This window comes from Bidens hawaiensis, unplaced genomic scaffold, assembly GCF_021521415.1.
Source record: "Bidens hawaiensis isolate Kalapana, Puna unplaced genomic scaffold, B.hawaiensis_p1.1 tig00025356_1, whole genome shotgun sequence".
In the NCBI taxonomy this organism is placed as follows: Eukaryota; Viridiplantae; Streptophyta; class Magnoliopsida; order Asterales; family Asteraceae; genus Bidens; species Bidens hawaiensis.
The window spans coordinates 88,299-116,143 of record NW_027494040.1 but is presented as its reverse complement, the minus strand read 5'-3'; the positions used below and the strand labels follow the sequence as shown (position 1 = coordinate 116,143).

The 27,845-nt window shown below is 34.0% G+C and overlaps 5 protein-coding genes across 7 annotated transcripts in view; 2 read left to right on the top strand and 3 right to left on the bottom strand.

Moving 5' to 3' along the window:
* Positions 1-1,224: 1,224 nt before the first annotated feature.
* The window catches only part of LOC143571356 (uncharacterized), a 54,572-nt gene continuing 27,951 nt past the window's right edge, over positions 1,225-27,845 (bottom strand). Inside the window, exon 2 of the mRNA XM_077056799.1 lies at positions 1,225-1,236. The gene's annotated coding sequence lies outside the window, so the exon portion shown is untranslated. The remainder of the gene's footprint in view (positions 1,237-27,845) is intronic.
* On the top strand, positions 3,121-5,920 carry LOC143571355 (polyadenylate-binding protein-interacting protein 11-like). Of its 3 annotated transcripts, none has more exons than XM_077056798.1 (11): positions 3,121-3,225; positions 3,363-3,741; positions 3,859-3,966; positions 4,046-4,090; positions 4,169-4,241; positions 4,349-4,461; positions 4,534-4,593; positions 4,684-4,731; positions 4,820-4,888; positions 5,494-5,555; positions 5,651-5,920. In XM_077056798.1, the coding sequence occupies exons 2-11, from the start codon at positions 3,427-3,429 to the stop codon at positions 5,706-5,708; spliced, it is 951 nt and encodes a 316-aa protein (XP_076912913.1). In that variant the 5' UTR covers positions 3,121-3,225; positions 3,363-3,426; the 3' UTR covers positions 5,709-5,920. The 3 variants fall into 3 exon arrangements, with proteins under 3 accessions (XP_076912913.1, XP_076912911.1, XP_076912912.1); XM_077056796.1 differs by having other exon boundaries at positions 3,856-3,966; XM_077056797.1 differs by having other exon boundaries at positions 3,163-3,225; positions 3,339-3,741; positions 3,856-3,966.
* LOC143571353 (protein THALLO-like) lies at positions 7,014-11,289 on the bottom strand. The gene is made up of 15 exons (XM_077056795.1): positions 11,185-11,289; positions 10,999-11,090; positions 10,868-10,919; positions 10,051-10,184; positions 9,864-9,983; positions 9,650-9,780; positions 9,480-9,567; positions 9,234-9,413; positions 9,004-9,156; positions 8,268-8,473; positions 8,079-8,190; positions 7,711-7,973; positions 7,550-7,616; positions 7,391-7,459; positions 7,014-7,305 (listed from the first exon to the last, which is right to left on the bottom strand). The coding sequence occupies exons 1-15, from the start codon at positions 11,273-11,275 to the stop codon at positions 7,180-7,182; spliced, it is 1,884 nt and encodes a 627-aa protein (XP_076912910.1). The 5' UTR covers positions 11,276-11,289; the 3' UTR covers positions 7,014-7,179.
* On the bottom strand, positions 13,849-19,589 carry LOC143571365 (sesquiterpene synthase TPS1-like). Its single transcript, XM_077056809.1, has 8 exons — positions 19,523-19,589; positions 19,378-19,481; positions 15,882-16,074; positions 14,881-15,262; positions 14,659-14,793; positions 14,582-14,588; positions 14,053-14,301; positions 13,849-13,962 (listed from the first exon to the last, which is right to left on the bottom strand). The coding sequence occupies exons 1-8, from the start codon at positions 19,587-19,589 to the stop codon at positions 13,849-13,851; spliced, it is 1,251 nt and encodes a 416-aa protein (XP_076912924.1).
* On the top strand, positions 22,387-23,766 carry LOC143571364 (uncharacterized). The gene is made up of 2 exons (XM_077056808.1): positions 22,387-23,232; positions 23,305-23,766. The coding sequence occupies exons 1-2, from the start codon at positions 22,387-22,389 to the stop codon at positions 23,764-23,766; spliced, it is 1,308 nt and encodes a 435-aa protein (XP_076912923.1).

The window sequence follows — 27,845 nt, the reverse complement described above, 5'->3', positions numbered from 1 at the left end:
AAATTTTTTAATCTTTCCAAAGTTATTTGAGAATTCATTTAGTGTAAAACGTTTTTAAGTTTTGCAAATTTAACAAAATATTAATGTCAGTGATTTAAAAGTTTGTTGCAAGATTGGTTAAAAATCAAAAACAATTTCATAATTTTTTGAAGTTGACTAATTCTAATTTTTTTATATTTTGTAACTATAATGAAAATATTTCAAAACGGGTTGTTTTGACATAGTATCAAATTTGTTAGTTAAAAATGACAGCAAAAAAAATGTTTTTATTGATATATCTTTTTGGTTTAATGGTTTAAGTTAGAAACATGTTTTATGTTGTCATTTTTTTTGTTTTTTGTTATATGTTATTTTGTTTTAATAAAAACAACAATTTAATAAAAACAACTTTATTAATGTTCAAATGTTACTCATTATTAAATATGTTATTATGATATATTTAATTTGAATGCTATCATTTTATTATATTTTCAGGTGGTGAAGCAAAATGAGTTTTTTTGATAAAATGTTTGAAAAGTTGATGGTGGTTTATATGAAAGAACATGTTTATGTCTTTTGTTGATGTTTTTTGGTTGTTCGATGTACATTAACTTATTTTAACTTTTAACTTTTAATATCTAGACAATGTAAATGGTTAACGTTTTGGTCCGAAAGTTTGAAGAAGTTTTGTGTTGCTTGAATTAGTTGTTTAAATTTATTATATTTTTTAACATATTTTTCCACCCGTGTGTAACACGGGCTATACCCTAGTAAATAAACATTACACATCACTCTCATATCAATTTAATTCTTGTTTAACATCTATTTGGACTAAACCAACCAACCATACCTACTAGAATTTCACCTATGGTATAACTATTGACAGGGCTTGGGAATGTGAGATTCCAAAGAGACTATTGGCTCCAATAACCATCTAATGGACCTGAAAATGTAAAACATAAACATAAAGTGTTTCTCGTATAATAAGGATAACGGAAAACGGAAAGTACTAAACATATGTTATCAATAGGTTATTAATAACATATGAGTGGTGAAAATCCATGACGAGTGATGAAAAAACATATAATCCGTTCATGTGCACGCTATCAAAATCCATGAGCGACCTGTCCCATAACTTTTTCATTTTGCATCTTTGCTTCTTCAGCAGATTGAGTCTTCTAAAGGACCAAAATTTTGAGATTATGATCTATTTTGTGATGTCTAACCCATTCCAATAACACGTCACTACCAACATGACTTATATTTAGCGTCAAAGAAATCATTGTTTCCTTATCATTGCACCATCAACAACAACAACCAATTTGCCATTCGGTCTCCACATCCAACAACATTGATGCCTAGAAGTTCACCAAGATGCATCGTATCATCAATTTCCTTTCCAAACTGAAGTCACTGATAACCTGGATGGCAATATGTACGTTGATAACCCAGATGGCACATGTACGTTGATAACCTGGATTACAATATGTTAGTCCCTAAGATGATCAAATTGGGTTTTAACAACAACCTCATCAATGCGACGCAAATCACAAATGAGAAACCTAAGGAACGTTTTATTTCACTTTATTCTATCTCTTAGCTCATTGGCAAAGAATCACCTTGATTCAACCTATAACTATTGAAGATTCTCATATAACTCGAGGGAAATTCCTTGCACTTTTCAGTCACGTTTGAATACAAATCTTTAATAGCCAATTTAATGGTCTTGAGACGAGATAATAAGATCTGACTTAGGGGACCATGTGTCTTAGCTTGGTTGAACGCATCATAAACCATTAAATTGAATCCATCTTTCAACAACATAAACTAGATCTAAACCTTATGGTAACATAACGTACCTTGTTAAAGTCCCAAAATATTGTGGTAATAAATACGTTCATACCGCAGTGTTTGGTTATACCATAGATCAAGCTTATTGAACCAACACCTCCACGAATCTGTATCCATGAATAAAATTCTTTACAAATGGAAACAACTGAAGATTAAAAAAAATCAAAAATAATAGTTTTAGCCCACCTAAATACCTGATTTCGCATTCTCCAATCCATATGGTTTGAAAAGTGTTCATGTTCACAAGTGCATGTTGATTAATTGCATCTTCGACAAGTGTGGTTGTAACACCCTTGAAAAATCCTACATCGACCATAGACATGGGACATTCTCGTTCATAAGGAATGTCTTTCCTCAATTTACCAATGCATTTTGGGCTTCTTTGTAGTAAATGATGAGAACTCCATAATTAAGCGCACTTAGGTGAGAGTACCTAAATTATTAGGAGTGGGCTCTTTGTAGGCAAATAAGACAAAATTGATGGCACATGATGCCATATGCTATAAAGGTATTCCTCCATATCACACTTGAAGATATGCACATTTAGTGCAGGTGAACGGTATTCAACGATGCACACACATTGTTTTTTACCAACTAATGCTTATTTGAAAGACTCCCCCTTTTTATTTACATGCGGCACATTACCATTAGGCTGAAGCTGAACCCCCTCAGTGATTAACATTTGATACCAATTCATCTAGGTAACTGCTTGTTTGTTCCTGTCATATTTAGCCACATTTTTTCGCACATTTTTTTCCCATTAATCATGATCATATTTAAGTTGTTATCCAACGCTTTAACATCTTTAGTCTTTATGAATCTAACTAAGGTAAAGTAGTTTCCAACACTGTCCTTCGCTAAGTATCATCCACAACCATTCCAAATGATCAAATGATTGAAGCGCCTTTACACCCTTCTAGCAAGTCGAAATGAAGAACGTCAGTGAATTATTGCTTTGCCCATGCTTCATCAAAGAGTGTTGTGATTTACTGTTTTCATAATCAGTCACCCAACCACATTCTAGTAACATTCGACAACATCCCTATTTGTTAACTTAATCACTACGTACTAAATAATAATTTCATAAATTGATACATAGTTTTCAAATTTGGAACATATTAATCCAACATAAAAGCATAGACATATCCCTTTGTTGGTGAAACTTATGAGTTATTTATGGCATGTCTCAAAAGTAGTGTGCACAAAAGTGACGATTCGAAGAAGACAAAAACTAGGGAATCTTGATTCATTATTAAAAGAAAGTAAATTAAAATTAAAATTAAAAATAAAAATAAAAAAAAGAAATAAATTTATGTTCTCTCATTTCATTTTGTTCTTTAAGCTGCAATCGATGATCTAAATACACTCTATTTCAGGATCATCATCCTCCAACAGGTAATAACAATAATAATAATAATAATAATAATAATAATAATAATTTTATTTATATTTAATTTCTTGCTGATTACTCCTGTGTCTGTCAGACCCTTTATTATTTTTAACCAAAGGTCAAATCTTGATTTATAAATCAGCTGAAATAAACACACCCTTTTGACGCTACTGTGTGATAATATATATATATATATATAATCAACCATGACTCTTGTCGAATCAAACGATCACCACCATCATCACCATCATCAGCCGAAGATGAACAACGGTGTGGATCATCATGAGGACGAGGGTTTAAAGAAAGAGATGAGAGATTTGGCTGAAATTCTGTCCAAATTGAATCCCATGGCTGAAGAATTTGTCCCACCGTCTCTTGTCAAGACTCATTTTCACGCGCCGCCGTTGCTTCTGCCGCCGCCGCCCGCCGGACCTCCGTTTGGCTACTCCGCCGTTGCTGATTTTATGCTGCAGAGTAATCAGACGCCTTTTCCTAATGTTAATGGTCTTAATGCTAGAAGGGTAATTTTAATATTTAACCCTAATTGTTTTGTTATTATTATTATTTTTATAAAAATTTAGAATTTTGTGTTTTTGGTGGTGATGGTGTTGAGTTTGTGATGTTTTGATGGTTAGAAGAAGGGTAACTTTAATCATGGAAAACGAAGAATGAATAACCGAACGAATATGGCGCAACGAGAAGATGTGATTAGGAGAACTGTTCATGTGTCTGATATTGATCAACAGGTGAATAGTCTTGTATTATTGTGTATTAAGTTTAAGGCTTTGGTTATTGTTTGCTTATTTGATGTATGCATGGTACTAGGTTACTGAAGAACAGCTTGCAGCTCTCTTTATCACTTGTGGACAGGTAAATCGGTTAACCGAATAGTGATGATGATGTGAGTTTTTGTTAATGGATTGTTTGAAGTTTGATTGATATGTTTAGGTTGTGGATTGTCGTATATGTGGTGACCCGAATTCGGTTCTTCGGTTTGCATTTATTGAGTTTACTGATGAGGGTATGCGAAGTTGTAAACTTTACCGTTTATACGCAATTGAATATTTGAATATATATATATATAATTTATGTTTTCTGTTATCTTATATGTTTGTAATGTGTTTGCAGAGGGTGCAAAGAATGCGCTGAGTCTTGCTGGAACTATGCTCGGTTACTACCCGGTCAGGGTACTTCCTTCAAAAACCGCTATTGCACCTGTAAATCCAACCTTTTTACCGAGGGTGAGAATCTTTACTTTTTATGTTTTAATTTTTAAATAATGGGAACCTTTACAAATGTATGTTTGTGTTTAGTCTGAAGATGAAAGGGAGATGTGTGCACGAACTATCTATTGTACTAACATTGATAAGAAGGTGAGTTAAATGATTTTCCATTTTTTTATGATTATTATTTAGGGTTTTACTTTGTTTGCACATACGTGATCTTTATTTTGTATGAAGTAGGTTACTCAAGCGGATGTTAAGCTCTTTTTTGAATCGTTTTGTGGAGAGGTTTGTCGGTTATCTAATATATGATGCTTAAAATGGTTATTGCTTCTTTAATTGTTGATTATATTTTATTGAAATTATTATTTCATAGGTTTATCGTTTGAGGTTGCTAGGAGACTATCATCATTCGACTCGTATTGCATTTGTTGAGTTTGTGATGGTAATTAATTACTTCTAAATTTTTTAGCTGTTTTCTTTTGATATATTCTTTGTATTTGTGTAACCAAATAACGTTACAAAATGAAAAGGGATTTTTTTTTGCTATAGCCTATAAATTAGCAGAAAGAATTATTTTTATCTATAGGTTTGTAGTTATATAAGAAAAGGTTGCATAGATTTATACTATAGTTTCTGTGGTTTGGGCAAAGTAACAGGTTTGGGTCCTAACTTCGAAAAGTCGCATGTTTGGGGTTCGTGGTTTTAGTTTTTTAACAAATTTGGGTATTAAAACTACCTTCTATTGACTTTTCTCTCAAGTGTAGAAAATTCACCAAAGTACCCTTGAATGCAGAAGTTAGTCATGAACCCTAGGCGTGCAACTTTTCAAAGTTAGTACGCAAACTTGTTCCTTCGACCAAACCACAGGGACCATCTATGTAGTTAACTCTTTTGTTATGATCAATTTGCCATGAAAAGAGTTAAAATATTTTGTTAATATGTTGCCTTTTTGAGATTTTTAACATTGCTAATTTTACCTTTTGTACATGTGATTTTAATATAAAATAATTACAATGAACTAATTTTGATGTGTTTTGGATTTTGCAGGCTGAGAGTGCAATTGCAGCACTGAACTGTAGTGGTGCAGTATTGGGAACATTGCCCATAAGGTGATTGTTTTAACAGATTTTTTATATAATATTAATCGAATAATTTGAAGCTTGTTTTGTTGATATGGTTAATAATTATTGTTATGATGATGCAGAGTGAGTCCTTCAAAGACCCCGGTTCGTCCTCGTGCACCTCGTCCTAACATGCACTGAAGCTGTTGATATGAATATCTGATTATACAAATGACTGTTATGTTTCTTTTGGTGTTTTGTTGAATTCATTCGGGTCCAAGTATCTGTTTGAAATGTAGATTTAGGATGGAAGTTTGAGGCTGAACTCAGAGTCTTCTTAGTTACTGGTTTGTTGCTAAGAACCGAGACGGTTTTGGATGTTTTCGTTATGAAAATTGTTGTTTTTAAGTTTACTTTGCTGTTGCTTCTGTGTTTCTTGGATCTTAAAAGGGTAATAGAGGAATGTGGAAACAATCAAAATATTAAGTAAATACCAGTTGATTTCAAATCTTAAATTTTTGTTGTGTTTTTTTTTCCATATAAATCATTACCTTTAGGTAATAAAACTTAATTTTTGTCATTATTTATTGTAACCAGACACCACTTTATTTATAATTTAATTTATAGTTAAAATCTTGGTACAAATAATCTTTGTCATGCAACTAATCATAATGTTCAAGAAGTTTAAGCTCTACATAAATCACATCGTAGTCGATATATAAATTATAACTAAGCCTTAAAATTGTTTTTTCAATTAATTTAATTAATTATCACCCGTCAAACAATCAACTCCATTGTGATATACATATATGAAACTGCTATAGATACACCACTAATGCTATACAAACACGATGTGATCTAAGCATATGGGGTGTATGATTTTATTAGTGATCATATACCACCTTTTTTTAGCGTACCACGTTACATGTATATTTTGACGACACCAATTCATATGACCCCGCAAACAACATTATGGCATGTAACACCAATTAACACGATATACGACCCTACGGATCATTTTCTCGGTTATACGACTTGTGTGACATGTTAGTGTTGTCTGTATGCAAGCCAGTCATCAAATAAACATTGAATATGCAAGCCAGATTAACATAATCAAAATGTTATTATAAGACTTATACACATGCAAACAATAACCAGAAATCTGCTTCGAGAAATATTTTGAGAGATGAGCATATCAAAGTACTCAAAACTACATCTGATATCACAGGAACCATAACCATACTTGAGAACTCTATTGAAACATGTATAAATAGATTAATAGATGTGTTTAGTGTGCTTTAAACATTAGTACACGGTTAAATGAGTATTTTAGTAATGGTCAATGACTAGCCAACTATCTTTAGATATTTATGCAGCTACAATCAAGAACTTCTCTCTAGTTCAAGATTAGTTCAAGGTTTATATATTCTCTATGATTATCAATCAAGATATTACCACAAAAAACCAAAAAAGAGATCTAAAGTGAAATCATATGAACTTGGTGTATACCAAGTCTCCACAGAAGTTGGAATTTTATAATGAAAAAACAAATAACTAGAAATCAACAACTATATAAATATTCCATATCACCATCTAACAAAATTTGTGTTAATCTCATCATATTATCCTTCAACACAAAGAACAAAAAATCCTCAACAATTATATAGATTTTTCATTTGAACCTGATGCTTCTGCTAATAGTATTGATTCCAGAAACTTCTCCACCGTACGGACCAGCGGGCTTTTTAACATCCCGTACCTGTCCTTTCCTTGCAACTTGTTTCTTCTTGTGTTGTATCTGCACACGACAAAAAGACGTTACAGCCACCGAGTGTATACATATCACAAAAACTTACATAAAACTCATTTTCAATGTAACATACCTTGTATTTCTTTCTCGGGTTTTTAAGATCCTTGTTGCGCTTACGAGTCAACCCTCTATTCTTCTCCATCTAGAACCAACCCAAAGCCATGAGTTAAGTTTTAACAAAAACACCATAAATACGCACTAACAAAACGTTAATAATAATGAAGATAGTTACCTCATAATTGATGTGACGTTTTCCGTCTACTAGAGTTTCAGATGCTGCAGGAACTGAAATCCGGTTTCTACAAAACCAAAATTGAATATTTCCATTATGTTGACATGTGAAAATTTCATTATATTTGACGTTATAAATCATGGAAAACAATATAAAAATACCTTGAATATTTCTGTGATTTGGCCGCTAATTTGGCATCATGTTTTAGTTTGGTTTGTTTATAAAGATCGGATTCTGAATCACTATCACTATCTCCGGTCTCACCGTCTTCTTCATCATCATCATCTTCAGGGGTACTACGGTCATTTTCTTGAAGATCATCATCTGAATGAATTCCCGCGTTTGTCAAAACTCGCATCTCGTATTTTCTTCGCCTTTCTCCAATATCATCTCGTTTCGGTAAATCATCGTCTCCAGATACAACCTTCAGACATTAATAATTGTTTTAACTTCTAACACATTATCGCACGGAACTTTAAAATTAAGATTAAAATAAATAAAAGATATGTTATATAAATTTTATAAATACCCTTGGTTTTTTCGTCTGGGTTACAAACTGAGACAACTTATTTAAAGATTTAGTTTGGTTTCCTTCAATATCAAACACGTCGTCATCAAAATCATCACGCGCCTCTAGCTTTCTGTTAATTTAAAGGAAACACCAACTAAAGACACATTTTGAAGCAAAACCAAATGATTTAAAAGATCAAAAAAATACCCGTTTAACAGTTTTGAATTCTTCTTAACCCCATCGGTTTTTGATGATTTTACATTAAATACACCTTTCTGCTTCAATTTATCCTCAAGTGCAGCTCTAACTTTCAACATTTCCGCACTCTGCAACCCAATCTTCTCACTCTCACGCTTACGTTTCCCGCCATTTTCAAAAGCCAAAGTAGAATCAGCCATGGGTCCCACACGAGACTAAAAAAGGTAAACAAAAAGTTAACATGATGTCTAAGAAAAGATTATGGCAATTTCATATATACACCTGTAAACTTAGAAATAGAAAATATCATATATTAACATACCCATGCAAACTTAAAATATCATATATGCCCTTAACAAGTAACTTAAATATCAAATCTAATAAATGACCATTTTGCCCTTAATTTTTAAAACTTCAAAATGTCATATATGACCACCTTTAACTTCAATTTTTGTATTTACCTATTTTTAGCTTATAATTATCTTTCACCAAATTTTTTTCTAAAACCTTAAAATTTCATGTACCCAATCTTGCTTATCGTCGATGTTGATCAAAATCTAAGTAAGAAACAGGATTTAAACAAATATGATGAAAATGGTAGAATTGTCATCAAGTAAAAATTCATTAAGGTTGGGTAATAATGATATCTTCAGTTTTGGCTGTGCATATATGATTTCTTTCAAATTTGTAAGGGTATATATGAAATAAATCATAAAATCTTAACAGAATGTTTGAATATACTGACATCTTTTTGCGTTTCAGTGACATTTGAATTGTTGACCAAAGCAATAGGGTCAACTGTTTCAATCTCCATATGGGAATCCTCGGGTTTAGTAGTGGCATGGTTTTTGAGAAAATCTTCAATGTCAGTTGATACATTTTCATCAAGTGATTCCATCTGTTATAACAATTCCCACAATTAGCAGATGATAAAAATAAAAGTAAATAGAAAAAGAGTAAACTTACTAAACTAACCTTATTTAATAAGTTTTTAACCTCCACAATGCGTGCAAGAACTGGGTGATCATGAACGGGATGACCTTCTGATTTGAGAAGAAGATGAAAGCTGATTGCTTGACAATACGACAGTAGAAGTTGTTTCTTTAGTTCCATATATTGTGCAGCGCTTTTATTGACATTCTTTTCTTCTTTAAGCTGGATAAAAATTTAGGTTTTAGTTTATTTAAAAAAAGATGATCATATAAAGATAAATAAACATACCTTGCTTAAAACTGGGTCAACTTTGGACTCGAGCTGGTCAACAGCTTCATTTAACTCCGACAACAAACCGGCCAATTCTGGCGCTATACTGTGAAGCAAAAAATGTTTAAATTGAATTATTATAGTTGAAAAAAAACATTAACATATTATAATGAATTAAAAAAAGTCACCTGTTTACAAGTTCCATTTGTTCTTCTTTCGACAAAGCGTTTATATCTTTTGTAACTACCTGGATGTCGGTTTCCTCTTGAGCATCATCGTCCACAATAGCTTTTGATCGACCTTTTCCTTTACTCAAATTCTAATGAAATAAAAAGTTTTTTTTATCTACTATAAGCAATAACTTCTCAAAAACTGATATTATAACATATTATAAATACATACCTCAAATGTAGGTTCATCTTCAATACCGTGATCTGCATTTGAATATGTCTTCGCTCTCTCTTTTAGAAGCCTCACGACTTCCTTTTCTTCTTCCTCTTCGTCTTCCTCGCTCAAATCTCCCTTTTCACAATATAATAAATATGTGATTAATAAGTTAAAAAACTTCAAATTAAATATAACAAGTTACCTTATCTTGTTCATAGTACAACTTCTTACTCCTTCCCCATACAACTTCTTTCTTCTCTTCATCTTCGACATCATCTTGCGTTTCATCCGCAGCACCACCGAGTTTCGCTCTCAAACTTTTGTGTTGTTTTGCAACTAAGAAAGTGAAAATGATAAAAGAAAATTAAATATGATCTTATACATTATATTATGTAAATCATAAGCTAATGTAAAAACTAGAAGTGAGCATAAAACTCAAAAAACCAAACCAAAACAAAAACTAGTTGTTTGGTTTTAAGTTTTTGTAAAAGCCGAACTTACTCTACTGTTTGATATTAGTGTTGGCTCTCTATCCCTAGAAATAGAGGTAAAGTTTGACAACGGCCCACGCTCCCCAAACCCTAACAATAGCTTTGTATTTGTGGGACTGTACAGTTGTTGTAAATGCCGAACTTACGTTTCAGTTTTGGATTTTCATGTAACATAAACAAAGAAAACCGAACCTAACCCCATTCAAAAAAATTTAATAAATATGTAACACAAATGCATAACAATCAGCCGGTTATTAATTTACCCAATGATTAAGGCCCAAGTTTTAAACCAAAAACCGTTCTCCAGCCCAAAAGTTTAAGCTCAAATGGCATTACCAAAACCGACCCCAAACGATTTCCAACAAAATCAAAAACCTACGGTTCATTTTAACCCAAAATCCGACCGAAAGTAAAAACTATAAACTATATAAATCTAGAAAACTTATAAACTTAATTCAGCAAAGCCTACTTTTTAAATAGTATTAAAATCACGAGTAAAAACCATTTGATTGAAAAAAAAAATCATACTTTTTGCAGCAAAGCCTGTGTCTTCCTCAGAGTCATCTTCATCACTCTCATCCTACAAATCAAATTATATAAAATTCAATCAACAACTTGACACTATTAAAAAGAAGGGGGTAATTATTTTCAATTAAAACCTGGATTTCAAAGACATGTTGGACGTTATCTTCATCGGAGTCTCCGACATCGTTGTCTAAGTCAAGTGGAACAACATCTCTCTGCTTATGAACTGAAACAAAGATAGAAAAATAAATTAATTTTGAATTCAAATTGAAAGAAAGTGAATTGGGTAAAATTAATTAATAAATAATTTAGAGACTTACAAACGTCAATTTCGTCGTCCATATCGGAATCAGATAAAACATGAATGGGTTTTTGAGGGGTTTTGCGACCACCCTTTGATCCTTTCGCCATATTATTATTATTATTATTATTATTATTATTATTATTATTATCAATTCACTAGTGTTTAAGCTTTCACGAAGAAACAACGGCCGACAGGGAGGTTCAGTCCAAGAAGAAGAAAAGAAGAAGAGCTAGGGTTTAACTTGAAATAAAGAGCGAGTATTTTATAATTTATATGACTTTTAAAAGAAAATATAAATGGGTTTTATCGTGTTATAAACGATTAGTCGGTTGAACTTATTTAGACATGATATTAATCGTGTTTAGGGGTGTTTGGTGCTTCGATTAACGATCTATTTAATTTGTTTGGATTTAAATTCTTTTTTAGTAGCTGATTGATATTCGATTCGATTTGAATTTCACAGTGGCTAGCGATTCGAATTTAGTTATTTTAAAAACTGAAGAAATTGAATTATACTGAATTCAATCGAATTCAAATTGACAACAATGATGCTTAGAATTACTTCATGCTTGTGTTTCTAATAGTCGTTTTGAGTTTTGTATAACAACAAAATACTTAAACTGATATAACGTATCCGAAAACCAAAAGTTTAGGACCCTAATAAAAACATACAAAATTGTGAATATTGGATTGGCAACCAAACAACAATTTAATGACACCCCACATTGAATCAATTAGTTCGGTTAAATCGAATTTAAAAAAAGAAGTCTGAAAACCGAATAAATATATTTGAATGCTCAAACTTTAAGAGCATTATATAGAAGTGAAAAACGGCGAATTTCAATGGCCTCCAATGGTTGTAAAGTAGTAGTATAGAATAACTTTCATCAAAATAATAAAATAATAAGGGTTCAAATGTTAGAAGTGTCACTACGGAAATAAATAGAATTTCAATAGCCACTATGGCTTGTGGACAAAAACTTTCGAAGCGCAAATAAAGTCCAATGGATTTATAGTGATGTTTGATAGACATTATGACACTTCTAGATGATATTATTAAACTACTAAATATAATATTTATATTGGTTTTCTAAGAATGGAAAAAACCTTAAAATACATTCTCGGGTTTAAAATACAAGAAAAAGAAATGATGAGATTGGATAGAGGAAGAAAGGAAAAGAAATTATATATTTAAAAGACATTCTCGAGTTAAAATAAAAGAAAAGAAAAGAAAGTGTTTATTACATTCTTGAGTTACATTAGAAGAAAAAGATAGAAAAAATATTTGTAACTTTACAATTATGTCCTCATAGCAACATGAGAAAAAGAATTAAAATATGGTAAATTGGTAATATGGTAATGTGATATAAACTTTCATTCACAATCCGGCCATATTTGGCAGGAAAGTTTTAAAGGAAAAAATGCTTAACTTTTCTTTCCATTCTCTTTCTTTTCTTTTAATGAAAAAACTCAAGAATGAAAAAAGGAAAATTTTTATTTATCTTTTATTTTCTAATCCCTTAAATAAAAAACTCGAAAATGCAGTGTAAATGTCTACGATTCACCGACGAAGTTGAGGGGTAACTCAGGCTCCCCCTCAAGCCTCCTAAATCCGCCCTTGAATATTAGATAGAGTTAAGTTAAAATACAAAGGTAACACAAATGAGAAAAGTGAGAGGGATTTGTGGCCTAACACCTCCCCCATCCCCTAAAAAAAGAAAAATCAAGAAAAATAATAACGCAAAATATAAATCAAAAACAAAAAAAACTAAAATATTACCCCCATTGTCCTCGTTCAAAAAAAAAAGTCAAGGAAGAAATACACAATGATGAAAAAAACAAAAATAAGAAACATAATAATAAATAAAAGAGACACAATAGATAGCTAATATAACACAATGCTTAGCAAAATAGAAGACAATATTATGTTGAATAATATAAGACAATATTGAGCAAAAAAACACAATGTCAAGGAAAAATGACATAATGAAGAAAATAAACAAACACCACAATAATAAATAAAAAAAGACACAATATTTGTTTTTAATTTTTTTAATGAGGATGATAGGGAAACATTTTAGTTTCTTTACTTATTTCGTTTTTTGATTTATGATTTTTACTTTTTTTTGTTTTGAATTATTTTTTAGACTATTTTTAGACAATAAATTCTTCTCATCCTTCTCATTTTTTGTTTATTTGTAAAATAACTCAGCCTTTATATAATAGCTAGACTATGAATTCAACTATAATGTTTGTTTTGATAACGAAAAGGAAATAATAAATACCTTAATATAGATTTTGTTAAGAAACCATGAAAATAGATACCGGCGTTACTTAGTTGGTCGTTCAAAAAAAAAAGAAAAAAAAAACCATGAAAATAGAAACCATAAACTAAAAGCCATTGGCACATAAATAATATTACACACACTTGATTATTGTAGATATGATGCCATACTCAGTGATAACAATGCCATAATCGTCAACCATGAATAGCTGGAACTCAAACACTCATAGCATGAACAAAGCCAGCCTTGATATTTTCTATGAATTCTTCGCCAACATTCGTAAAAGTATCTTCATATTTATATAGCGTATCTATCACGCGAGCCAAGTTAATCACATTCGTCATAAGTTTCAGAGGAACCTCTTTGCATACAAGTGATTCTCGGTTCAAATCTTTTCATGCATCTTCTACTTCTTGTTTTAACAAGTCATGGACTTTCTCCTCCTCAACATCATATTGCTTCATGTAAGATTCAATAGCCGACGCAACTTGCGCTCTTTGTTGCTCTTCCTACATTTTTATTTAGTAATTAAATTCACCATGCTGCTATAGAAACTAGTTTGTTACGTTTGAAATTATATAAACCAAAGTTGTGTATACCTTGTAACCAACCATATCATCCATAAGCCTACAAATTGCTGAAGCAGCTTTGACAAGTGGAGGATTGGTCTCAATCCATTTAAATGCCTCTTCCGTGACAGTCTCACCCATGCCAACAGAACTTGAAGTTGTAAACGTCTTGTAGCCAGCAGTCATGAACCTAACTGATTTAAGCTCCTTCACTGTTGGTACATATCCTTCTTCTCTCCATTTTGCTTCAGTTATGTAACTTGTAATGGACTCTTTCATCTGTATGTGTGGTATATTAGTCACTATTTGTATAGAAGGGCATTAATACATAAATGCACTCGAACTAACCGCTCTTTGCAATAGTTAGGTTCATATGCTTGTCCTTCCTTTGCCCTCATTTCCTCCAGTTCGTAATAAACATCCAAAATTGTATATCAGTTTCATGTAATCTGGAAGTGAATCCAAGCTGGTAATTGACCATCTATAATCAATGCATAAGAACAAGTCATTTTTGGAGCAAGATTGGGTGCACCTTGGTGGTAGGCATGTGTGTACATACCTTTAAACTGCTTCGGTGAAGATCTCAAGCTCTTTGTAAAGACCATAAGCATCATAAGTGTCATCTATTATGGTTACCAGCGCGGCCATTTCGCAAAGAAAATTCTAGAATGTGAATACTGTGGCTCATAGTAGACACCTAGTGTCCAAAAATACATCTCAACCAATCTATCCCTCATAAGATTCTTTGGGATATCAAAACCTTTCCACCATCTACAATAAGTTAAAACATTAAAACAATAACGATGAGCACCATTAACAATATATAACCAGAGAAATTGAAAGAACAAAGACTTATACTTGGAAAGTTGGCTAAGCTTCTTCTTGTGTAGTGACTGTAGTCGATTTAACCCCAACTTTGCAAGTTTTAGTAATGACTTGTTATGAGAAACTTGTTGCTCATAGAAAGGTATGTATCTCAGTGCATCTAGTCTTGGCAGCCTTTTACGTATAGGGCGCTCTAGTGCTTCACGTATGTGCCTAGAAGTAGTAGAGTCACACCGAAGGGGATCCTTAGCAATGTTTTCAAGATGAGTTCTTGTAAAAAAAAGAGCATCATCCAGTACAACTTCACCTTTCACCCTCATATATGCGGCCTCATAGAGATCAAGCAAGCGTTGCACATCATCGGTCAATGAGTCCTTGAATGATCCTGTATTATCCTTGTAGTAACTGAAAGAATCTGGTTTGGTTCACATCATTTGAAGATGGTAAACTAAGTTAACCAATGGGATTAGTAATAAGTTATAATCTAATTAACTTTATATGCACTTACTGCAGGAAACATAAAAAGGCCTTTTTCTCGGAGGAGTCTAAACCAGAGGGAAGGGTTACCGCCATTCCATTCATCACCGTATATGCTGCAAGGCTTGCTCGATCTCCTTTTCAAAATAGTAGGCTATGCCAACGCACACACACCAGGGCATTTCATGGAGGAATAACAAATGCCTCCATGATTGTACGTGTCTCGGTCCTAGACTCAAATGTTTGTAATGCAAAAGAAAATATAATATAAACTGGAAGAAATGGCCATTTCATTCGCAAGACAACATGGAATTGATTGGTGTGATACATTCGCAAAAGACAAAACTCAAAAAACATGCATCCTCAAAATACAAGAGTTGGAATGGGCTAGATTAAAGAAATTAATTAGCTTTTTAGCTAAGTAGTTGGTATTCGCAAGCGAGTCTGTAATATTAAAATAGAAAAAGAAAGAAAAGAATATGCGGATGAGAATGGGCACTCGCAAAGTTGAAGCATGCGTATGGGTCAGTTGGGTTTATTAAGAAGTCAGGGTGGACCTTTTGCGAGTGAGACCACCTTGCGGATGAGGGTTCCGGATTTGCGGATGGACAGTTCTTGCGAATGCAGACCATCCACAAGGTCCACTCCGCAAGTAGGTTCATTCGCAAGGACCTCATATGGATGTGAGGGTTCAATGTGATTATCCGAGTCACATGTGAATACGAGGTCGAATATGCTAAGGTCCGTTAGCTATTAAATTAAAAATAATATAAAACAATAGTTAGTTCGTTAGTCCCGCTAATTAGTTAACTAGTTTAACTAGGTTAATTTAGTTAACCCCGTTAGTTCCATTAACCTAGTTAGTCCCGATAAGTTGAGTCAGTTTCGTTTAGCGTGGTGAATTAACATGTGTAAGTTAAAATAGCCTGACTCAACTAAAGAAAGTGATAACAATCAATTCAGAATGCAACAAGATCAAGGTGACTTCTAGCCCCCCTTTACCTTCAAACGTTTTTAGGGTTGTACGCATGCTCGTAAGTGAAGAATTGATATACGTGACTTTAACTTGTAATGTATATTTTGTAAGAATGTGTTTATATATTATTTAATATATAATTGTACATATGGTTGATTAAATAGAAAAGAACTACAGAGCAAGCTCTTCTAATACTTGCAAAGAATGTTGTTATAATTGAATGTATATGTGTATGATTATCATGTATAGAAGTATGAGAAAGTGTTCATGTGTAGAGCCTCATGCATGCACATTAAGTTAGGATGACAAATCTCTCTAACTTCAAATGGTTTGGTTATGAGCATGCATAGATAGCTCGGTTATGAGCAAGCAAAGAAGGCTCGGTTATGAACAAGCATAGGAGGCCTGATTATGAGTAAGCATAGATGGCTCGATTATGAGCAAGTATGTATGAAACTAGTTATGGATTGAGTAATAGACCAACATAGATCAAGTAAAGAATGAATGAGTAATGTTAGGCTATGCATGAATCTTTGTAAGTTGTAATTAATTATGACTTGTATTTTATGTGAATGAATAGCCTAGTGATTACGTAAACTAGAACTCACACATCATGTAGCTGACTTTTAGTGTGCATGCATGTGTTACATACAGATGACAAGCTTGAGGTGCACACGAGGTTATTAGAAGACTGACTGACATTCGAAAAAGAAAATGTGTAATATAATATGTTTAGAACGTTGCAAGACATATATGTTTTGAATGGCTAAATTGTTTGTATGAATATTCCGCGTAAGTTTTTAATAAACTTTGATAAATTAAGTTGTGTTCATGTATAAACCCAACTAGATTAAGTGTTTAGGGAGACTGAAGATGAAAAAGCCAAAGAGGTCAACCCTGGACTTAAAGATTTGGAGAACAATTTTTTGGTTAGATTTTAAAAAATGAAAATTATTATATAACAACTTTAGATATATATTGTATTTTAATTATGCTTCTAATGAAGTTTCACATACGTCTTTTGGTTATATGATATTTTGTTTGATTACTTTTTTTCTACATGACCTGACCCGACTAGAACGGGCTAACCGGACCAAACATATTATATACATATTGCCACCTTGAACGGCTGAACTAGACCCAAACTAGACCCAAAAAAGTTATACCGCGATAGTCAACTAATCACAGACCTAAAAAAATTTCAACCTTTGTAAAAAAAATTTTTGGATTCGCCACTCAAATCAACGAGTCAACAGATGCATATAAACATTAAAAATGAGATCCAAATTAATGTGTATGCGCGGTTGATTGATTTGTTGGCTTGAGAGTCTATATAAGACTATTAACTATATATTTAAGTTAATATAACATTATAAGAATAACTAAAATTTCATAACATAAGGGTAAAGTTAAAATACAAAGGATAAAAAAATGAAAATGGTGAGAAGAAATCTAATCCATTGATCTTAGATTTGAATGATTGAGATTAATTTAATAAATAAAAATTGATGGGAAAGACATTGGGGTAATAACCTACATTTGTTGACTTTTTCTCTCAAAGTGCAATGTACATGTCAATTCCCCCCATCATTTTAAAACATCAATAACTTTTTCATACGACATTTAAAAAAAAATCACCATAATAACAAGCGTGTTTTATCTTTAATACGAGTATCATATTGTTATATAAAAATAAAAAAAAATTAATGCGTTTTTTAATTATGTTTTTTTATTGTTCATTGTTGAGTTTACATATGCATTGTATTATAGATTTTGATCATTATGTTTTTCAATTGATATTCATATTAAAGACAAAAAAATAAAGCAAAGATTACATCATTATGTCTTTTTGTTCGTCATTATCTTTAAGACATTGTGTAATTCGTTCATTGTCTTTTATTCGGAGTGACATATGACATTCACTTATCTTGAGAAAAATAGTATTACGTTCATTGTATATTATGTTCAAGTCATTGTGTAATATGTTGTTTCCATTGTATTTTACGTTTCAAGTCATTGTGTTATATGTATTCACCATTGTGTCTTACGTTTTAGGTCATTGTGTTATACATATTCACCATTGTGTTTTACGGTTTCAAGTTATTGTATAACATGGATTAATCATTGTGTTTTATGTCTTATAATTTGTTGTTATTTTATCATTATTTTTACATATTATTATTACACAACGGTGTTGAAAGACACTATGACGAAAAAACACAATGACGAAAAAAGACACAATGATAAGCGAAAAGACACAATGACGTAATTTTTGTTTTAAATTTTATATAATAAAATCATACTCATATTAAAGATAAAAACGATTGTTATTAAGATTTTTTTTCAAAAAAAATATCATATGAAAAAGTTATAGATGTTCTAAAATGATGGGGGTATTAACATGTGAATTGCATGTGGAGAGAGAAAATATGTACTATTACTTTTATATCCTTTTTCTTTTGATCCTCATTTGATACATGTCAACTATTTATAGTTTCTTACACTTTTTATTTTTGTTAGCCTTTGTAGAATAACCTGACCATATATTAATGTCATGATATAATAAGCAAAATTACTCATATAACAAACTACTCTATCAAAACTTAAAATATTTTTTTAGTAATCATAGCTGTCATATTATTTATTTATGAAATCGAAAATGAATGAAGTTAGGATGTGATGGTCGGGTATATTTCTTGTAGTTTAATATATTAAGGGTATGCTTGGCAAAACTATTTGCTAGCTGTAGCTGGAAGCTGGTGGCTTGAAGCTGGTAGCTGTAGCATTTTAGATATGTTTAGATGTTTGGCAAAGTAGCTGCAGCTTTTAATAAAATGTATAAAATTACTAAAATAAGCACAACTAAAAACAATAATAGTAAATGCACTTATTTTGGAAGGCTATTTAAGTAAATTAAAATGTTAAAAGCTTGTAGCTCTTTCTAAACGCTACCAGTAGAAGCTTTAAGCTTTAATCTTTTTCTCCTAACCTAAAAACTTCAAGCTCCTTAAAACAAACAAGATTAATAAAATAACTAATTATATAAAATATATTTACGTAAATACACAATGAAATACTGTATCTGTTGTCCGGCACTGATGCTGTTGATTCCGACCAACGAAACCAAAATACATAACGAGCCAACATACGTCAAAGCTGGCAGTTGCGGTATCATTAAACCCTACCATCAACAAACAACGTTCCTACGATATTATCATCCACCTGCATATTCATCACCACCAATCAACGCCTCATTTACCAAACCTCCACTTGACCTCCAGAAACTCATCGAGTGACAATGGATTTAAATTCTCAACGTTGCACAACAACCACCACCACCTCCTCCTCCTCAACTACTTCACTGCCGATCAGTAACCACATCGTTCATCCACTGCCTCCTCCGTTCTCCGATGGAGTTACCGGTATTTGTTGCCAATATAAGATTGACGGTACTACACCGTCCGAGGGAATTCTTCATGAGATATTTTGATTTGATTAGTTAATACATCGTTGCCACCTCAAGCGATTTTAAGAATTTGTCAGATTTGTTATAACCTCCCCTGCGATTTATAATGTTATTGAAAACTCGCTCCCCTCCATAACGAGTTGCCTACTTTTACAAATAACTAAGCTACAATTACAAATGGTTTTCCTATCCCACCTAAAAATACAAAAAACACTATTGGATCATCTGATTTTAAAAAGTGAACTACAATATATAGCAAGGAGCATACGATGCATAACTTCACCCTACATACCAAAATAATCATTTTACCAAAGTTTCCAAAATTAGCCAAAGACCAAATAAAATACCCAAACTAGCTAAAAAAATTCTGTCGGATCCAACTAAAACCATTTTGATATGACTGAATTTTTAGACCTTTAAAATTGCGCCACGTGTCAACGTTTATAATGGATCCGATCAAATTTCTTAAAATTTCGTCGAATCCGACTAAATTTTAGTGGGTCCGACTGAATTTTCATCTTCAACCTCTCATATACTAAACTTCCAAAAAGAACCTTCATCTATATCTTTCTTATTTCTTCACAAAATCAAACAAATCAATAGTCCAAATCGCTTATTTTTTCAAGTAAAACATAGCTATCGTGTTCAATTTCACTATAGAACTCAAAATCAAAAACCCCTGAATTGAAAAATCTAGGGTTCGTCGGAAAAATTAAACAGTCGGATCCGACGGAAGCATGACCTGAACCGTCGGATCCGACTGTCTTTCCCCCCGACGATTCTTCAGGCTAAACGGACGGCTGGGAGATTAAAGCGTCAGATCCTGCCGAACGTGAGGCTACATGACGCGTCGTGAATGGTTAAAAATTCCGCCGGATTAGTTTGTGCTTTGGTCGGATCCGACCGAAAAAATGGCTAGTATGGAAATTTGTTTTGGTCTCCGACTAGAATTGGAAAAAAAAGGGTCGAAATTGGCAATTTTGGGGATTTTCCCTACTAAGAATGCATAATTGGCTTTTTTAATCAAATGGCAGACGTGGCAATTGTTTGCAAAGAGGTTTGTATGGTTTATTATACAATCTTTGTAGAGAAAGAAGACACATATTTGAAGCTGTGAGCTTCAAAGAGGTAAAAGACTTCATAGATTATAAATATAAATTTATAATTATTGGTGAGATTTTGAGTCTCAAATCAATTTCAAAGTAAGATTAAAAATAAACAAAAAATTTCTAATATAACATAATGAAATCATTGCATTTCAAAAAATGATTATGCTATCAAGGTGCATATAATACTAAACTTTTGAGTTTAGATGATATTTTGTTCTTATTTGGTTTTGAGAAAACTGCATTTTGTCTCCCTGGTTTATATCGTCGCGCGATGGGTTTACCCCTGAAAAAGATTTTGCGAACTTTGGGCCCCTATGTTTCTCCGGCGGGTTCTTCTGACTCCTACCGTCAGTTGACCCGTCGTTGACTCTTAATGTAGAAGGGTAACTTCGTCTTTTAACTATTTATCCACCCTGATTCAATAAAACCCCCGAATTAGGGCTATTTTCCCTATACACCCAAATATCGGCCAACCGTTCGAACATTGAACCCCTATTTTTTCGATCACCGTTAAAATCGAACTTCACATGCACACATCGCAATGTCGACCTCGTATTCTATTAGGCCGGATAGTGAGTATTGTCACCCGTACGACCTATATGGTAAGGTGTTACTGTGTGTTCAAACTTTTTGTTTATTTATTTGTGTGTTGTTAACGGGTTGAATGAACAGTTGTTATAGGTGAAAATTATCCACATGCGTTCACCATAAAACTTTTCCATGGAGGGTATTTCGCTACCGAGGGGTAGCGAAGATACGAAGGGGGGAAGATCACTTACGTTGATGAATTTCAAGTTTCTGAATTTTGTAAAAGTTTGTTGCTTGGAATACTCTGTAAGTTACAATATGGTTGTGGTACAGCTTGTTGTTTTCATTACAAACATCCGCGTGACAGTTTGCATTTGGGTTTAAAGCCATTGATTGAAGATTATCATTTTCAAGATGTTTGTGATATGATTAGAGGTAGTGATGGTATAGGTAGTCACATTGTTGAGATTTTTGTAGAACATGGCAGGACTAGTGGTGCTGAAACTGTGGTATATAATTCTGGATTTGTACCTGGTTTTGAAAGTGTCCATGCAGTGTGTGCTGAGAGTGTCCATTAAGTGGGTGGTGAAAGTGTCCATGAAGTGGGTGGTGAAAGTGTCCATGAAGAGAGTGCTGAAAATAGTTCTAGTGAGGAAGATGATGACAGTTATGATAGTGATCGATCAGATGAAAGTGATCCTGAGTATACGGCTGCCTTTCAAACACCCTTGGAGGATGTAGAAGTTGACATGAGGTTGTATAAAGATATTGTAGATTTTGATGTAGTAGAAGCAGTAGGTGATCATATTAGTGATGATGATGGTTTAAATCCTTGCATGGATACCTATGAGAGCTCTGATGATTAGCGCTTGAGTGTCTTGAATAGTATGCTAAGAAAGTTCAAGGGGAAGGAAAGGAATAATGATGATGAGTGTCCATTTTTTGTTGGTCAGTTAATACCATTAAAGGAAACATTGAATGAGATGGTTAAGAGTTATGCTATTCATGCCAGAAGAGATTTGTATATCAAGAAGAATGATCCTTTAAGGTTTAGGGTGATTTGTTTGGGGATCAATCCTAATTTGGTTGCTGGTGAGGGGTCAAATATGTCAAGTCAGGAAAAGTTGAAGGTAAGAAAAAGGGATATGAAACCCACTTGCCCTTGGACGATGCGCATCTCAAGACAATCTGTTGAGGATAATTGGTGTGTGAAGGCCATTCCTAAAAAACACTACTGTCTCAGAAGTAGAACAATTGGTTTGTACACAATGTCTACTATTGCCAAAGAGATTGAGGTTGAGCTACAAACCACCCCCAATTTATCTGCCAAGGAATTGAAGGCCAAATTCCAGCAGATGCATCAAGTACAACTTTCTGAATACAAGGTGAGAAGAGCTAAGACAATAGCCTTGCAAAGGAAGGATGGTGATCACACCAAACAATACACCCATCTCAGATCCTTTATTGATGAGCTTCTTAAAGCAAACCCAAGTAGTACCATTAAATTAGATGTTGAACCATGTGCTAACCCTAACCTTAAAATAAGGCAATTTAGAAGGATATATGTGTGTTATGCTGCTTTGGTTAAAGGATTTAAATTGCTTGGTAGAGAACTTCTTGGGTTGGATGGTTGTTTTATGAAAGGGAAATACCCCGGACAGATTTTGACTGTTGTCGGGACGGATGGTAACAATTGCTTGTATCCTGTTACCTTTGCAATAGTGGAAGCCGAATGCACAGACTCATGGAAATGGTTCTTAGATCTCCTTGGAGATGATCTTGACTTGCCTCATGATGCCAATTTTACTTTCATAAGTGACCGACAAAAGGTATGTACACTTAGAATATATTTGTAATAGGCTAACTCATGTGCACTAATTATGGTGATTTGACTATTATAGGGACTTATTCAAGAAGTTGAGAGTGTTTTCCGTAGGGCAGAGCATCGGTTTTGTTGTAGACACATCCATGAGAACTTGAGGCAAACATGGAGGGGAGATTTGTATAAAGGCTTGTTTTATAGGGCAGCATCGACCACTTCTGTCCCCTACTTCAACATGGCAATGGAGGAGATTAAGAAAACAAATCTTGATATGTTTTTCTGGCTTAGTGAGATCCCGGCAGCAAGATGGTCAAGATCACATTTTTCAGGAAGGGAAAAAAGTGATATGTTGCTGAACAACCTTTGTGAATCTTTCAACAAGCAACTTGTTGGAGCAATAGACAAGCTGATCATTACATGCTTGGAGTATATTAGAGAGTATTTGACCATGAGGATTGGGACTGTGAAGAAGATGCAAGCCATTGCAAGGGGCCCATTAACACCGCAAGCAACAAAAGCATGGGATGAAATCCAAACATAAGCAAGCAAATTGACGGTTATGATGGTTGATGAAGTGACTTACCAGGTATGAATATTTGCCTGACTATGATATTATAATCAATCTTTTGTTAATATGCAAATATGTTCATAAGTTAAAAGTCTGAGAAGCCAATGTGTGGTGAATGTGGAGGATAGAACTTGCACATGCAGGAGATGGGACTTGATAGGTATGCCATGCAAACATGCTGTGGCAGCCCTATATAACATGATAGAAAACAACATGCATGTCGGTCCATTGGAGAAGTGGGTTGATGAAGCTTACTGGTTAGACACTTGGAAGAAGGTGTATAATCACCAAATCAGGCCCATACCAGGCCCTGATATGTGGGCACCCTCAAAATGCCCAACAATAATAACTCCGCCTAAACATCATACTCAGATTGGCAGACCAAAGAAGTGCAGAAAGTAGGCACTAGGTGAGAAGAAGAAATTGGTAGCTAGCAAGAAGAGGAAGAACAAAAACCAACTAATTCCTAGAAACATCTTCAAGCTTGTTACTTCTTTGGTTTTCATTCTTGCAAACTCATCTTTCTTGTTCATCATCTTCACCATTGCTTGAATTACCTTTTCACAACTTGGGCATGTGGGATCATCAGCCCATTTTAGCCATCCACAACTCCCCTTTTGTAACGGACTAAATATATCAACAAACAAACAACCCTAATTCGATTCACAGATTAGAACAATTACCCCTAAATTTGACCTAAGCCACACGACAGACCAAATCATCATCGATTAACAGACTAGAACCCTAATTCGTGAGTAATTAAAACTTACACAGCACAAGAATCGACGCCCCGGGTTTGCATCGGTCCTGGATATCCGGTAGCATGTCGCGGCATCACATGAGCATCTCACACAAAGGTCATATGCACGGGAAGGCTTGGAAGGTGAACCCGAGGAGATTTGACTTGACTTGGATTGGGACATCCTTCAATCGGTCGCCGGAAAATGGAAAATTACGGGGTAGAGGGAATCACCGGAGATGCAATCATAAAGGGAAAGAGGGTAGATGGTTTGTTATAAAAGGAATCAGGGGTAACATAGTAATTTCCCTTTTTTTTAACGAGTCAACGACGGGTCAACTGACGGTAGGAGTCAGAAGAACCCGCTGGAGAAACATAGGGGCCCAAAGTTCGCAAAATCCTTTTCAGGGGTAAACCCATCGCGCGACGATATAAACCAGGGAGACAAAATGCAGATTTCTCTTTGGTTTTTGTTGTTCATATTGTGGGGTTTGATGTTTATTTGATGAATTTATTTGTAAATGTATATGATGATGCAGAGGCACAAGGTAAAGACGTTATCAAGCATATATATTTAAGACAGTTGTGTGGATGAAGAACTAGGATGTTGCAAAACATTGGGCATAAACCAGAATTCTCTCAGGTTTGCTCTTAACATGCTGCTTGCAAAGAGGTTTAGGAAGGTATGACAAGATTTGATCGATATACTTTTTGTTCTTTGTATGAGTTAAGTTCATGTTTATTGATGGTAATTGATATATTTAATCTCGATTTGATAAATATGAAACTGAGCTCTGGCTAGGTGGATCTTAAGAGGAGGATAATGAGGAGATCAAATTCATATATATTATTATTTAAGTTTATGTTTATCTTTTATTAATTTCCTAGTTCTAGTCAACTTGTGTTTGATAGGTCTATAAATACTTTGAGTTTTTATAATAATTGATATAATAAGTTGAAGAAGTTGAGTTTTAAAGTTCCATAAAAACAAAACAATCTGGTTCCATCCGATCTCACAAATAAAAGTCATCACATAAATAATATTATTGGAAACTACTTTTTGTTGCTAGTAGAACAAAACCCAAATGGCAATTAACGTTTTTCCGTTTTCAGTTTCAAGTTCACGAACTCAATTAAATAGTTTCTTAAATACAATTTGTTTCTCCAACAATTGGTATCAGAGCATAGGCGATCTACGATCTTTGGGAAGAACAAGAACAGTATGAGGCGAATAACCACATTTGGCCGACGGGAAACAATCTAGCCATAAGGAGTACGGCTCTAGTTTTTCCGACCAATCAACGAAGAAGACGGTGACTATGGGAGATGCGGTACCGGGTGCGAACCAAGATGTGCAAGCAATGGAGCCAAATTCAACTTCGTTGCAGTGTCCGAAGTTAACAAAAACAAACTACAACACATGGGTTGTAATTATGGAATCGATCCTTGATGCTCAAGGATTATGGGAGGTGGTGTCTGGAGAAGCCCTAGACGAGAGAAAAAACAAGGTGGCTAGGGCTATTATTTTCAAGCCTTACCAGAAAACGTGTTGATGCAAGTTTCAAGAACCGTGATGCTCATGAGATTTGGGAATCACTACGGGTTAGATTTCTTGGTGCTGACCGAGTGAAACAAGCCCGCTTACGATCGTTAAAGCGAGATTTTAATCAATTAAAGATGGTAGAAAAAGAATTCGTTGAAGACTTTGCCGGGAAGGTAACGAAATATGCCACACAATTTGATAGTTTGGGTAGTCCGATGAAAGAACATGAACTCGTGAAAAACTGCTCGATAGCGTTTCAGACCGTTTTATTGCTATTGTAGCAACTATCGAACAGTTGGCCGATCTTAACAATATAGTTTTTGAATATTGTATAGCAAAGTTAAAGGCTTTTGAAGAGAGAATCAAAGGCAAGGAAACATTAGCCAATATGGGACAATTATTGTATGCTAAAAGCGATAATCAAGGAAGAAAGGACAACGATCATGATTGGAAAAATTATGCCCGGGGTCGTGGCTCCTTGGGTTATAACCAACGGGGCCGTGGAAGAGGTCGTGGTCGAGGTTCTAGTAGAGGACATGGTCGGTTTAATCAAAACTATGATAACTGAAGAGACGGTAACCAACCGAACACGAACAACCAAGGCAGAGATGGCAGTCAAGGTAACAATCATAATAATCAAAATCAGGGTAGAGAAAGCGGTGTTCGGTGTTATAATTGCAATGTTTTGGGCTACTTTGCGTGGGAATGTCCGAGACCAACGACACGAGAAGCGAATCTGAACCAAGTCATGGCTACGCCGCTAACTCTTATGATGGCCTCAGTTGAAGTTGATAAAGAGAAGCCTGTGTTAAACGAAGAGAAGGTTCATACAATCCGTTACGCAAACGACAAGGTAAGCGATACAATTTGGAATTTAGATAATGGGGCGTCTAATCACAAGACTGGATGTGAAGCCCACTTTTCCCAAATTGATTATCGTGAGCGGTTTGGTGAAATTTTGAGACGGTTCCAAGGTAAATATTAAAGGAAGAGGTTCCATTATTTTCAATTGCAAGAATGGTGAGCAGCGGGTTATGAATGACGTTTATTACATACCCGACTTATGTAGCAACATATTGAGCATCAACCAGTTAACCGAAGAAGGGTGTAAGGTTTGGATAGAAAGCGACCACTTATGGCTATACGAGGAAGGAGATCGCTTGCTAACTAGAGTCTCGAGAAGTCCAAACCGTCTTTATAAGATTGAGCTCAAAATTGGAACCCCGTATGTCTTTTAACTTCAATAAAATACCAAGGATGTCTATGGCACGCTAGAAATGGTCATGTGAATTTTGAAACATTAGCTAATATGAAGTTTAAAAATATGGTACGTGGTGATATTCAAACTTTGCATGGTGAGCATGTTTGCAATACATGTATGCTAGGCAAACATAGTAGAAACCCGTTTTCTAAAACCATCATGTTCCGTGCCACGAGACCATTTGAGTTCGTTCACACCGATTTATGTGGACCAATCTCGCCTCCTACCTCAGGAGGAAACCAACATTTGATGCTTCTTGTAGATGATCATACAAGGTACATGTGGGTTTATACCATTAAAAATAAGAATGATGCTTTAGGTATTTTCAAAATATTTAAACAAGAAGTGGAGTTAGAGCATTCGTTAAAAGTTAAAGCACTAAGAAGTGATCGAGGTGGCGAGTTTCTCAACAAACTTTTCACCAAATATAGTGATCAAGAAGGAATAAAAAGAATGTTTACAGCTCCTTACTCTCCTCAACAAAATGGTGTAGTCGAAAGGTGACACCG